Source organism: Alosa sapidissima, chromosome 12, assembly GCF_018492685.1.
Source record: "Alosa sapidissima isolate fAloSap1 chromosome 12, fAloSap1.pri, whole genome shotgun sequence".
NCBI lineage: Eukaryota > Metazoa > Chordata > Actinopteri > Clupeiformes > Clupeidae > Alosa > Alosa sapidissima.
In genome coordinates this window covers 11,092,408-11,105,599 of record NC_055968.1, presented here as the reverse complement: position 1 = coordinate 11,105,599, position 13,192 = coordinate 11,092,408, and the positions used below count along the sequence as shown (strand labels likewise).

General features: G+C 41.7%; 1 protein-coding gene across 2 annotated transcripts in view; it reads right to left on the bottom strand.

Annotated features, from left to right (window-relative positions):
• The window catches only part of ankrd13c (ankyrin repeat domain 13C), a 44,337-nt gene that overhangs the window by 7,680 nt on the left and 23,465 nt on the right, over window positions 1-13,192 (bottom strand). The window contains exons 4-9 of one of the 2 annotated variants that reach the window (XM_042056613.1): window positions 10,312-10,397; window positions 5,860-5,905; window positions 4,580-4,646; window positions 3,404-3,548; window positions 2,473-2,607; window positions 2,108-2,269 (exon numbers count right to left, since the gene is read on the bottom strand). In XM_042056613.1, coding sequence (XP_041912547.1) covers window positions 2,108-2,269; window positions 2,473-2,607; window positions 3,404-3,548; window positions 4,580-4,646; window positions 5,860-5,905; window positions 10,312-10,397 — 641 coding nt within the window. The remainder of the gene's footprint in view (window positions 1-2,107; window positions 2,270-2,472; window positions 2,608-3,403; window positions 3,549-4,579; window positions 4,647-5,859; window positions 5,906-10,311; window positions 10,398-13,192) is intronic. The other variant, XM_042056614.1, reaches the window with a different exon arrangement.

Genomic DNA, 13,192 nt, shown 5'->3' with positions numbered 1-13,192 from the left:
AAAACACTGATATGGAGGCAGCCATGGAGGTGGCCTTGGGTTCAATCAAATTTTTAGTAATTTGCTATGTAAGGAACCTTTCTGAAGAACTCTACTGAACTTACAAACACGTCCAATGTTCTGTATACTCTGAAAAGTAAATTTACATTTGCCAGCCTTTTGTTACATAGATGACCAAAAAGGATGAACAAGGAAATTAACTAGATGTACCGTATAGCGGTACAAAATATGACCGCCGCACAGTCCTGTTAGGCTATATTGTATTTGGGGAAAGCAGAAGGTAGCAGCATAATGTATTTATTTATTTATTTATTATTATTAAACAAAACAATCCCTGTCAGTTCCATGTAGTTTTCAACAGCTATCAAGAAGATAGGTCATGTCATGGATTTTTGTGAATGTTTCTTCTTTTACATATGCATAAGTTTAGTCATCTAGTTCATATGATATTCAGCTTTATTGTCAATGCACAAATTAAATACCAGTAGTCTAAAACAAAATGCCGTTTTACCCAGTGGTGCAAATAACTGACATGTCCAAAAGGGCCTTCATGAAATGCGTTGCTAGACTGTTCATACACATTTTCTACGGGCCAAGTTGAAGAGCTACTGTCCGTTATTGTTTGTGCAAATAATATGCTGATTCATGTTCCCTTGCATTTTGCAACTATGAGCCAACCAAGCTCAATCTTTTAAGAAATCGAAAAGGAATCGCCGGCAGATCAGGCTGAGTTCACCCAGCCTAGTCCATTGTAGGCGCCGATAGAAATATTGTTTAATTTTGCAATTGAGATATCCACGCACTGGCGCCGCCCCCCCCTGCGACGTGTTCGCCCCCGGTTTCAGAGCTATTCTAAATGCAAAAATGCATAGAGGGAGTTATGACAAAACCGTGACTGTTAACAAACTATAAGCTATATAAGGTAGGCCCTATGCTAGGCCTATTACACAACATAAATTGTCACTAGGCTATGCTGGCGACCCAAATAAAATCTCCTTTGGCTTACAGTATCAAGCGGACTTAAGCTGCCACCTCTTGGCGAAAAGTTAATAGTTTTGCATATCAGTAGTAATACATGTCACGCAGCTGTGTGAATCACGGAAAGCGACGCTTCTAAACAGAACCCAACCCACTGTACAGTAGCTCAAGGTCTATTAAAGCAGCCATAATGAAAGCGTTATCATTGTTTGGATACTTCACACACACGTGTTTTTTAATCGCATAGACTACTACTACCAAGCTAGAATCAAAGCACATCGACTCCCCTCTCACACCCTAAACACGCACTTCGAACAAACAAAACACGTCTCAGTCTCACGGTATAGCCATAGGCAAAACTGTATTGGACCGGTGTAACGTTGGTACTAAATCATCCATCGCAAAGAATGATTTTTGTAGCACGTGCAACAAATATGTGTAGGTACAGCCCTGCTCTGGATACATCGCTCAACGTGCGCTCTAAAACATTTGGTTTTATTCCCGACCTGTCATGCGACAATGTGACGTCACAGGAGTGTCTAACCATTTCGCGCGTGGTGGTTGCGGCACTAGTTGCAATATTCTGCTATCGCTACCTACTTCACACCGTAGAAGAAGCAATGAAGCCGCTCTAGTTATGTCTAGTTTCCATGGTGAATAAGTGAATCTGTGTTCGGTGGCGGGGACTATTTGAGGGAGCCGTGAGCGCGCATTTATCCAGGATAGGTTTCACCTGGCTTGATGAATCCGTGTCTGCTCATCCTGGCTTGCTCGTTGTGCAACCAATTAAGCCTGTACGCTCTTGTTTTGGATTAATTGAGCGCAGCTCAGTAACTTATCCCGGATGTCTTAATTCTGCTTTTGTGCAACAGGCCCCTGGTGGTACAAAAAAAGATAAATAATAATAATAATAATAATAATAATAATAATAATAATAATAATAATATCGGTGCTGCAGCCAACAGCTAATTCAGCCTGACAGCTACAGTGCTACACTCTGGGGGCATGATTTTAAAGATGAAACATCGCCAGAGTTTTCCTGAGAGAAGTGAGGGTGGGGCACTGCCAGTGGCGCTGAAGAGGAAAAAAACCTCTTAGCTGGCAGAAGACGCCTCATGTGCGGCCTCACCTCAAAGTTCTGCTCGATGAGGTTGCCGCCTTTGCTGAGGCTCTCCATGATGGCCTTGTTCCTCAGGATGTCCTCCTCGCTCAAGTGCTCGCGACGCTTCCGTGACTCCAGAACCAGCCCGTTCACCAGGTAGAAGTCAGCCAGGAAGTTCCCCACACGCTCCTGAGGATCACCACACCGCCCACACACACACACACACACACACACACACACACGTCTCTATACATCTCCATACATGTACTTCAAAACAGCAGTGTCCACCTAACACACATAGTAATATGCAACTCCCAAGAGAGGGACGATTATGACATGAACATGGGAGAGCTGAATAAGGAAGGGGAGGCAGCGAGAGCACGAGTCCTGACCGTTTTGTCTTCCCTGAAGAGCCAGCCGGTCTGTGCGCGGGAGAAGGTTATGGATTTGGTGGAGAGCGTGGCGGAGTAAATGTCACTGCTCATCAGGATGTCCACCTCCTCCTCCGTCTCCATCTCCGACTCCTGCTGGGTAAATGACACGGATTGGTATTCAAAGGGAACAACAGGAGCACAGACAGATACAGCTGACAGACAGACAGACAGACAGACAGACAGACAAACAGACATAGCAGACAGATACAGTAGACGGATACAGCAGACAGACAGACAGACAGAAACACAAGACAGACAGATACAGTGCAGTTCTTCCTGGTCTCTAATCTGCTTTCTAATGCCTTGATTACACACTTGCGGACGTGCACAAGGACAACAGTAACACTGACATCACATCACATCTAGCAGATCCTCACATGCTTTCGGACCGTACAAAGTATAATATCTGCCATATGACCTGAAAAACTCAGAGTCTGAGATTAGCTATGGAATAAGCCTCTAATGCTGATGGCTATACATATACAATGCCTTCGAGGGGGATACTTGGAATAAAAGTAAACACTATACATTTCAACCAAACCCAACAACAGTATCAACTAATAGTGTTTTATTTTATGTACCCCTTTATTGACATTTAATAGTGTGGGCTACAGGTATGGACAGGTAAGGCCCTATGTATTCTTTTGAACAGCATGATTTTGTGTTGTGGTTTTGTGAAGTGTGTGTGAGTGTGATATGTAACATCTCCTTAAAATGCACTGCAACAAACTCTTGTGTGTTTTACTGATCCGCCAATAAAGCATTTTGATCTTTATCTTTGTAAGGTCAAAATCCACAAACCATGGGTGTCAGCGTTTTGACCTGTCTGACCAAGCGTAAAGACAGGGAACTGATTGTGTAAGTGTGGGGGCCAAAGCCATGTCCTGACCTCGTGGTGGATGCGCTGGTACACCTTCTGCTCGTTGTCCAGCACCACAAAGGACTCGGACGGGACGGCGTCGCCATTGAAGATAAAACTGAGGTCGCCCCGTTGGCATTTCATGTCGGTGAAGTCGATGAGGGTGGTGTCCAGCCTGGCATTGTTTGTGCAGACGACAGAGACAAACAAAGACAGAGGAGATTTAAAGGGGGGGGGCAGAGAACTTCATCTGAAAATGGATTCTGTTGTCATAGAGATGATGGTTTGAGTTCCGTCAGAGAGACCCATTAAATCTAACAATGTGAGGGTCATTATCAAGAACAGCACTATTAGAATATCTTAGATAAGAACCTCAGTACAGAAAAGTTAGAGCCACCATCAAAAATTCAATTGAATGTTTTTTAGACTATGGAGTTGTTTTTTGCGGTTTAATCGACACCACTGAGAGAGCATAATTAACTCCCCGAAGAACATTCCAGTCTGAATGCTGAATCGCCCCGGCCAGAGTTTTGAATCTTGGCTGTGAGCAGATCAAACCAAGCACAGCCAAAGCCCATATAAAACTAACGATAATCCACCACAAATGTCTTCATTTAGAGCAGTAGCACAACCTGTCAGTCAGCTGGTAATTACCAGCAGGAAAAATACTGAGGTCTTCTTTAACATGAACTAACGATGGGAGGACAATTAGGCCTATTGTCTATTGATCCCATTGATAAACAAAGTAGCACTGGCATAGGAATGCATTGGTATGCCTTCTGCACGTACGTGTGTGTGTGTGTGTGTGTGTGTGTGTGTGTGTGTGTGTGTGTGTGTGTGATTTGCTTGTGTGGTTACATGGAAGTGGTCCAGGTAATGGCTCTGCACACAGCTGCCGTTTGAACGTTTCCGGCTCTTTCCACACTCTTCTGAGGACTGTGATTTCACACTCTAGTTAACAGCCCTCATCATTAGTCATGCTGAGGTTGCCAATGTTGACAATAAAGCTCGGGCCGAGAAAGATTCTCTGGAAGGAGGATTTACGCGAGGCCAAACACATCCCAGAGCACCTCAGACAGAGGCAGCAGTGGGCGTGAGCTCCTGTGAGAATTGTGAGAATTTTTTGTGATGGTTCAGAGCTTGTGTGTGTGTCCTTGTTTAGTCACAACTAAACACACTAAATGTAACAGAATTTTGAAACCTCACCTGATGTTGATGCCCTGTTTGTAGATCTTACACGCATCTGATGGGAGTATTCGTGAGAGTAAAGGCACTGTGAACACACACACACACACACACACACACACACACACACACACACACACACACACACACACACACACACACACACACACACACACACACACACACACAAACACAAACACACACAATAAACTTTCAGAAAACACACAGTGAGTAACTTCAAGGAACCGGTGGGGCTCCCCAGACTTGCTGGGCTGACACTAGGAAAAGCATATGCTGCCTTTCTATTCAATTTTTAATGCATTTCTTGTGGACGGCTGCCAGAAGAGGTAATTTAAAAGGCTCTCTTGACTCCAATAGCAGCACAGCAACTTCCCTGCTAGAAACACATCCATCACCCAGCCATTCTACAGTTTAAGGGGGGAAATGCTGATTTCAGTGGAATTTTACAGCTATGCCTTACATGGCTTTAAGTGCTAATGATAAAACAGAATTAAATCATGATGTTGCTTGCTAGCACATCATTATTGTGAAACTAAGCACTGTTGAAATGTGACTGTGAGTCAGCTAGACTTTAGCTGCTAGGCCATGATCTGAATGGATATGATATTACTTCTGTTTTCTGGATGGCCTCCAATGTTTTCTAATTAATTGGGCAATTAACAACTAACTAGACTGTACTGATGTTACATGCTGAGCCCAAACATCAAATATTTCACAGCAAGGTACAAACACAAATCTCCCTTATAAGTAACTCTTGGTCTGCACAAACTGATACATTTTCGATTCCTAGTAGATAAAACAAAGGCAGCTTCTGAACACCAGGATGAGTATTTCTCAATAAACTGAGGGTGGTGGCCCTCCCTCTGCATTGGATCAAAATGACCTCAGCACGTTAAATACTCGCCAGGGGTGTGTTTCCCGAAAGCAGAGTCAAGCATGTACAGTCATGTAATGACTGACAGAGACGGTAACTACAGTAAAGAACAGTTAAAGCACTCTTTCAGTGAGTGACCTGGGTCATTTAATAGGCTCTCTTGCCGTCCCTCAATTGTGTTTTTGGAAAAGCCACCCCCGATGGCCAGACTTACTGTACCACTCTAAGAAATGACAGTAGTTATACAGTAGAAGTTACAGAGTTGGCTACAGGGACTTTGTGCCTTTACAGTTCTGTGGGGCTCGAAAGGAGATTTGTGCTGTCAGCTTATATACACTGTCATAAACAAAGGCCACCACACTGCCTGTTCAAAAAAGCAATACAGGAGATACCAAAATCAACTTACCCCAGCTTTGAAAATCCCAATGAAGTTCTAAATAAAAATCACCAAGCTGAAAAACACAGAAGGGTAACAACATCAATGACCTGATGGACACACACCAGGAAGGAAATAACGCATTCCCATCTAGTTAAATAACATAGTCCCATCTTGCCCTGTTGTCACTTTCTAGTTTCTACATATTCATGTACTGTACTGAGCTGGCTATGATAAGTTGGCACAATACTAAGGATTGTGGATGTTAAAAAAAACCAGCAGAACAGCAGATAATCAGTTATGGCCAGATTATCAGAGGAACTGGTCCATTTCCACTGCTATAAACACAAAGCCTACAGCTGGTCATACAGACCGATGATAAGAGTGCAATCAGGCCAACCAAAATTTAAGGATTAAAAAACAACAAGTCATCACTTTCAGGTTGTTTGCAAAAATGGCAAGTGCAGTTTCAGGATATTTGTTTTTCAACTCTGTGTAGCAATTAGACATGTCTAGCAGAGCTTGATAAAAGGGATATATACATGTAGGAAAATGATTTGCTTCCTGGCCATAAGAACACATCACACGGATTCCAGAAGAAAGCCTTAAAACATAGTCTGGCTTTTACCAGACCAAGCTCAATCTTTTAAGATTGAACATTAGTCTGGGGAGTCCGCTATGCATTTTCTACTGCACAAGAGGCGTGATCAACGGGCATAGTTCAAATGACTGTATGCAACTGGATACTCATTCACCAATTTGACCAACGAACCGGGTGACGTTTGCAGAGCGATGTGAAAACTCCAGGCTCTCCCGCTATCGCCATCGCTTTAAACCTGCCAATAGCGCGCCAAGTGGATAAGCCAGCTTGTGATTGGTCCTGTCAAAATTGTAATGGAAGCAGCAGAAAAAGATGCACAGGTTTCCAGCCTGACCTGCATGGCAAAAAAGAAATCGCCGGCAGATACTTAAAACAGGCTGTACTGTAAACCCAATGAAAAGACACTTAGAAATGTCCATTCCACTCCATTATACACTGTGTGCAAAATTATTAGGCAAGTTGTATATCTGAGGATTAATTGTATTTTTGAACAAATACAATGATCTCAGTCAATCAAAAATGTTAATAAACCTCAAACCTGAATATTTAACAAAGGGAAAGTGAGTTTTGAGTTTCTCAGGAAAAAATCTATGTGTGCAGAATTATTAGGCAACTATTGGTGTGCAGAATTATTATACAACTAAATAAAAAACTAAATTTTTGTTGTTTATTTTCATTTCTTAGAGTAAGAATAAAAAATAAACAACTCAAAATGTACAAATAAACACTTCATGAAATATTCAGTGACCAATATAGCCACCCTTCTTTTCAATAACTGTCATGAGCCTTCCATCCATGGAGTCTGTTAATTTCTTGATCTGTTGATGATGAACATTTTGTCCAGCAACAACCACAGCCTCCCAAATGCTGTTCAAAGGGGTGTATTGTCTTCCCTCACTGTAAATCTCACATTTAAGAAGGGTCCACAAGTTCTCAATGGGTTTAGGTCAGGTGAAGAAGGGGGCCATGTCATTATTCTGTCATCTTTAAAGCCTTTGCTGGCTAGCCATGCAGTGGAGTACTTGGATGCATGTGATGGAGCATTGTCCTGCATAAAAATCATGGCCTTCTTGAAGGATGTAGATTTTTCTGTACCACTGCTTGAAGAAAGTATCTTCTAAAAACTGGCAGTAGCTTTGGGAGTTGATTTTAAGTCCATCTTTAACCCGAAAAGGTCCAACTAGCTCATCCTTAACAATAGCAGCCCGTACCAGTACCCCACCTCCACGTTGCTGGCGTCTGACTAAGTGGAGCTCTGTACCCATTAGTGATCCAGCCATGGGTCCATCCGTCTTGTCCGTCAAGAATCACTCTTATCTCATCTGTCTATAAAACCGTTGAAAAATCTGTCTTCAGATATTTCTTGGCCCAGTCTTGACGTTAAACTTATGAGTCTTAAGTGGTGGTCGTGTTTCAGCCTTCCTTACCTGGGCCATGTCTCTGAGCACTGAACACCTTGTACTTCTGGACACTCCAGGTAGGTTGCATTTCTGGAATAAGGCCGCACTGGATGTCAATGGGTTCCTGGTAACTTCATGTTTAATTATTCTCACGTCTCTAGCAGTTATTCTGCGCCTTTTTTTCTCCACATGTTTCTTGCAACCCTTTTGACTATTTGCAACAAAACGTTTGATTATTCGGTGATCACGCCTCAATATCTTTGCTTCTTCAAGAGTGCTGCATCCCTGTGAAAGGCATTTTACATTTTTTTGCTTTTCAGAGTCTGTTAAATCTCTTTTTTGGCCCATTTTGTCTGTGGTAAAGAAGCTGCCTAATAATTATGCACACCTTGATTGTAGGGTGTTGATCACTTTAGGCCACACCCTCCCTCATTACACAAATACACATCAACTGATGATGCATAAATCCAATTAGCAGTCAGGTTTATATAGGTTGGAGTTGGAAATATGCATAAAAATTATGATAAGGTAAAAATACTCACTTGCCTAATAATTGTGCACACGGTGTAGACAGAATACCAGCTGAGATCAGTTGCATTGTTTTTTTAATCAGGGCAGCAGTTTTCAGACTATATTATGTGCTTACATAATTGCAAAAGGGTTCTCCAATGTTTTCTCAGTTAGCCTTTTAAAATTATATCAGATTAGTAAACAGAATGTGCTTTTGGAACATTGGATAAATGGTTGCTGATAATGGGCAATGTAGATATTGCATTAAAGATGCATATTAAAGATCAGCCATTTCTTTCTACAACGGTCATTTACAACATTAATGATGAAAACAAGGACATTTCTAAGTGACTCCAAACTTTTGAACGGTAGTGTAGCTTTCTAACCTGTCTGCCTACATATCGTTTTATATTAAAGGAATTATCCGGAGTAAAATGCACTTTAGATCAATTTACGGATGATTGGGAGTACGTATGTTGACACCCAAATCATGTCATTCGGATGTGTTTTGAGAAAGTTCGATGTTACCGTTTTTAGTCAAAACTCGTTAGCCTGGACGTGACGCGGGCATGTCATTTTGCCGCTACAAAACGCTATTATTATACCTCTTCTACAGTTCCAAATAACATTACACTTACGTGGTAGTGAGTAGAGGTCCCTAAAGCCAAACCGAAGTATCCCGAGGTCTTTATGTGGTCGGATAGAGAGTCCAGAATGAATTTCATCAAGCCAGTACCTTTCCGGAAATGTTGCCATCTTTGCTGCCATCTTCAGGGGAAAATCCGTAGGAGTCGATTGCTGAGTGCGGAGTAACACGCTCTGGAAATTCACAATTTCGTCCCCGTTTTTTTTTTTTTTTTTTAAACATAGTCCAGTATTTCTTTCGAAATTGAAATGAAGTTGTATGGACTGGACTATGTTTTTTTTAAAAAAAAAAAAAACGGCAACGAAATTGTGAATTTCCAGAGCGTGTTACTAAAACGGTAACATCGAACTTTCTCAAAACACATCCGAATGACATGATTTGGGTGTCAACTCAACGTATGTACTCCCAATCATCTGTAAATTGATCTAAAGTGCATTTTACTCCAGATAATTCCTTTAAGCTGAAGACTGCTGGACTGGATGTGCGAGGAAACGTCACCACATCTGTGCCCCATCCTCAGCTCCATACACAGTAGAAATATAACACAGAGGGGGGTGGACACAGACACAGGCACAACAGGACAGGAAGAGGCCAACCCTCCAGGGACATGGCCAGTCATGAGTCCATCTCTGGAAGCCCTTCGTCTGCAGGGCGAGTAATCAGAGACGGTAATCAAGTCACTGGGGGTGATGGGTGATGGTGAAGGGTCTGTCAGTCAAGGAGCCGCAGAGCAAGGACACTCAGCTCAGTCTGGCTCCTAGAGGTATAAGCTCTTCTAACAAATATGTCAAATATGTACATCTGGCTTTTAAAATCCTGTGAGCACTAAAGTGACTACACATCACCATATGGGTGGTGTTAGTATAGCATAGTGGTGAAGGAGCCTGAAAAGTTGTGGGTTCAATTCCCAGCTTCCATCGTTGTGCCCTTGAGCAAGGCACTTAACTCCGAGTTGCCCTGGGAAGAATGGCCCTTGTAATATAATTGACATACTGTATGTAAGTCGCTTTGGATAGAAGCGTGGGCTAAATCAATAAATATAAATGCCCATCTCTGCCCATCCTCAGCTAGATACACAGTATAATGTACAGAGAGGACTACTGTTCAAATCAGTGTGCTGACTGAGTCTAGTTAAGTGTTGAGGAGCTGAGCTGTGTGCACCCGAAAGGTCAGGTCAAGGGCGCAAAAACAGTGTTTTGACCCTTAAAGAGAGCGGCCGATCTCAATGCTCCCAAAGACAGTGTCTTAATTTTTTCAAAACATTTGAACCTTACAGCCTTCAGCAAACCCGTCTACAGGTGGGATTCCACTGATGGAGCACTCACCTCTTTGAGAGCTTTCAGCAGCCGCGGCCTCTTGTCCTCCACGCTCTCCCGGGACTGCTGCTTGAGTTTCCTCAAAAGTGCCGTGACTGCAGGAAAAAGAGAGAGTCCAGATTAAACTACAGCCATTTGATGAAGACACTGATGGAGGCAGACGGATAACGGTACAGAGAGCGGCCGCAGACTGGGATGCCCAAGCAAAGTCACACAGACACAGACACAGATCAATCATTTTCATTCGCATAACATTATTGTTGTGTCGGCCATATTGATGGCTCTGTACCTTGTAAAAAATATAACAACTGCCACTAACGACTACCTGATAGAGAAGAACACCTCTAGTTTTCGATATGGTGGCAAGTAATTATTACAATGTCATATGGCATGGGGTGAGAATGATATAGTGAGTATTTAAATCAGGTCACAAAAAATAATATACGCCTAGACATCCTTACACTCAAAGTAATAATACAGCATTTTAAAACAGTGGCATCAAACATGTGATGCTCCAAACATCTATTAAAACGTGGCTTGTCGTCTTGCAATTATAACTGGTTTACTGCTGATTACAGGCTCTGTCTGACTGCCTGCCCGGCTGCTTTGAGTTTTTTTTATATTTTATCAGTCAATGCTCCTTATCAGCAGCAAATGGAAATGGAAAGAAAGAATGTATGGCTCCGCTTAGCTGATAATCAGCTGGGGCTGTCTGAGCATAAAGTGACAATATCATATATGCAACGTGCAATACACACATACAGTGGACATGAAAGGATTATGGAGTGGGTACATCTGGGCATAGCAGTTCCTATGCATGTGTATATCAGTTGGAGTCTATCAAAAACAACACCCTTTACTACTGGTTACAATACTGGCCTTTACTGAGTCCCCTACTTTGCATGCTTAGCTAATGTCAGCCCATGTTCCAGTGCAGCGTCCATGCTCAGTAACATTACACAAGACTACTGCTGCTGATGATGCTGATGCTGATGATGGACACACATGGACATGGACATGGACATGGACACACACACACACACACTTTTCAATAGCATGTAGGGTTGCAAAATTCCGGGAATTTTCAAAGTTGGAAACTTTCCATGGGAATTAATGGGAATATATGGAAATTAACAGGAATAAACGAGAATTAATGGGTATAAACTGGGAATTTTTAATATGGCAAGTTAGTCTATTACAGGGAACTTAAATGTAATGGACAAAACCCCATCTTGCAGCATAATATTAGTTAAAACAACCTGATTTAATGCAATTTCAGTTAAATTTCTACCCTGCACATACATCAATCCCATGCACACAGCAATCGGAATAGGCTACGAGACATTAAGGAAACCTATGGTGCGTTCATGTGCATGGGGAAAATAAATTCCCAGTGAAAATGTCATCTCATGTGGGAATTATGGAAGCCCGTTTGCGCCACATACAAAAAAAATCTGATCTATGATATCTCATTATTGTGAGATACTATCTCGTTATTGTGAGATAGTATCTCGTTATTGTGAGATAGTATCTCATTATTCTGACATAGTATCTCATTGAGATACTATGTCAGTACTATCTCAGTATCTCATTGAGATACTATGTCAGTACTATCTCAGTATCTCGTTATTGTGAGATAGTATCTCATTATTCTATCTCGTTATTGTGAATTCTTGTCAGAACCATGATGTTTACCAACACGTAATGTTCAGAAACTAATGGCATTTGGTGATGTTTATCAGCATTTTTCATTGGTTTCCTTAATCAGTAGTTCAGGCGCCTCGAACAAACTCCAGAGCTCCTGCTGCATGGGGTAGGCTAGTGTAGGTTTGCTAACGCGCATAATGTATAGACTTGACGGAAACTGTATATACATTTCATATAGTCACAATGGGGTAATGATGTTAAAAACCCCTGTACTGTTCCTGCGATGTCACAAAATCATTCAAATGTAGGCTAGGTTGACGTTGTGTTGCCTTCAGCCTATGAGGTGATGTTAGCAGTATCATGGCATGGACAATAAAGGTCAGAAATTGGTGGACAACACTCAATACAGTGGTTCTGAGTAAATAACTTACATTAAGAATGGCAAAATGTGCACCCCATCTGCTCGTCAACTGTGGCATGTGTGCGTGGGCAGCGAAACTGAAATTAATATGCTGCCTAATCCTGGTCTATGAACGAGATAGTATCTCAGAATAATGAGATACTATCTCGTTATTCTGAGATAGTATGTTAGAATAACGAGATACTATCTCACAATAACGAGATACTATGTCAGAATAACAAGATAGTATCTCACAATAATGAGATATCATAGATCAGATTTTTTTTTGTATGTGGCGCAAACGGGCTTCCATAGGGAATAACTGATGTGAAGCTGGGGGAAGTTTGCAAACAGAGTTGCCCAATTATGGGCTTGTCGTCACTTTTGTCCTCATTCAAATGGGTGTACTGCACGTCATTTTGCATAAACTGTAATGGGACGATTAATCTGTGTTATTAAATTTGACAACTTATATATAATTTACATAATCTATAAGGTTTGGTTGGGGTGGTATGTTGTGTCATATTTTTTTTTTAATTTGTTTTAACATTTTCTGGGATTCTGACTGAACAAACTGATAGTCAATGTTCCAACCAATCGGATTTTGTTGTTGAGTGGCGTGGTGTATCTTGGGCAGTTCAGTGTTTCAGTGTTGCTAGCTTAGCACGCTAGTAAACCATAGGCAGAGAATGGGATTCCCGCTAGCATGGTAGCAAGCTTTGTATGCTAAGCTAAGCGAAAATACGAACAAACAAATCATATTGCTTATTACGAAACAAATTGTTAATGTTTGTATATGAAACAGTAGGAATTACCAAAAATTCCCAGTTAATTCCCGTAAAT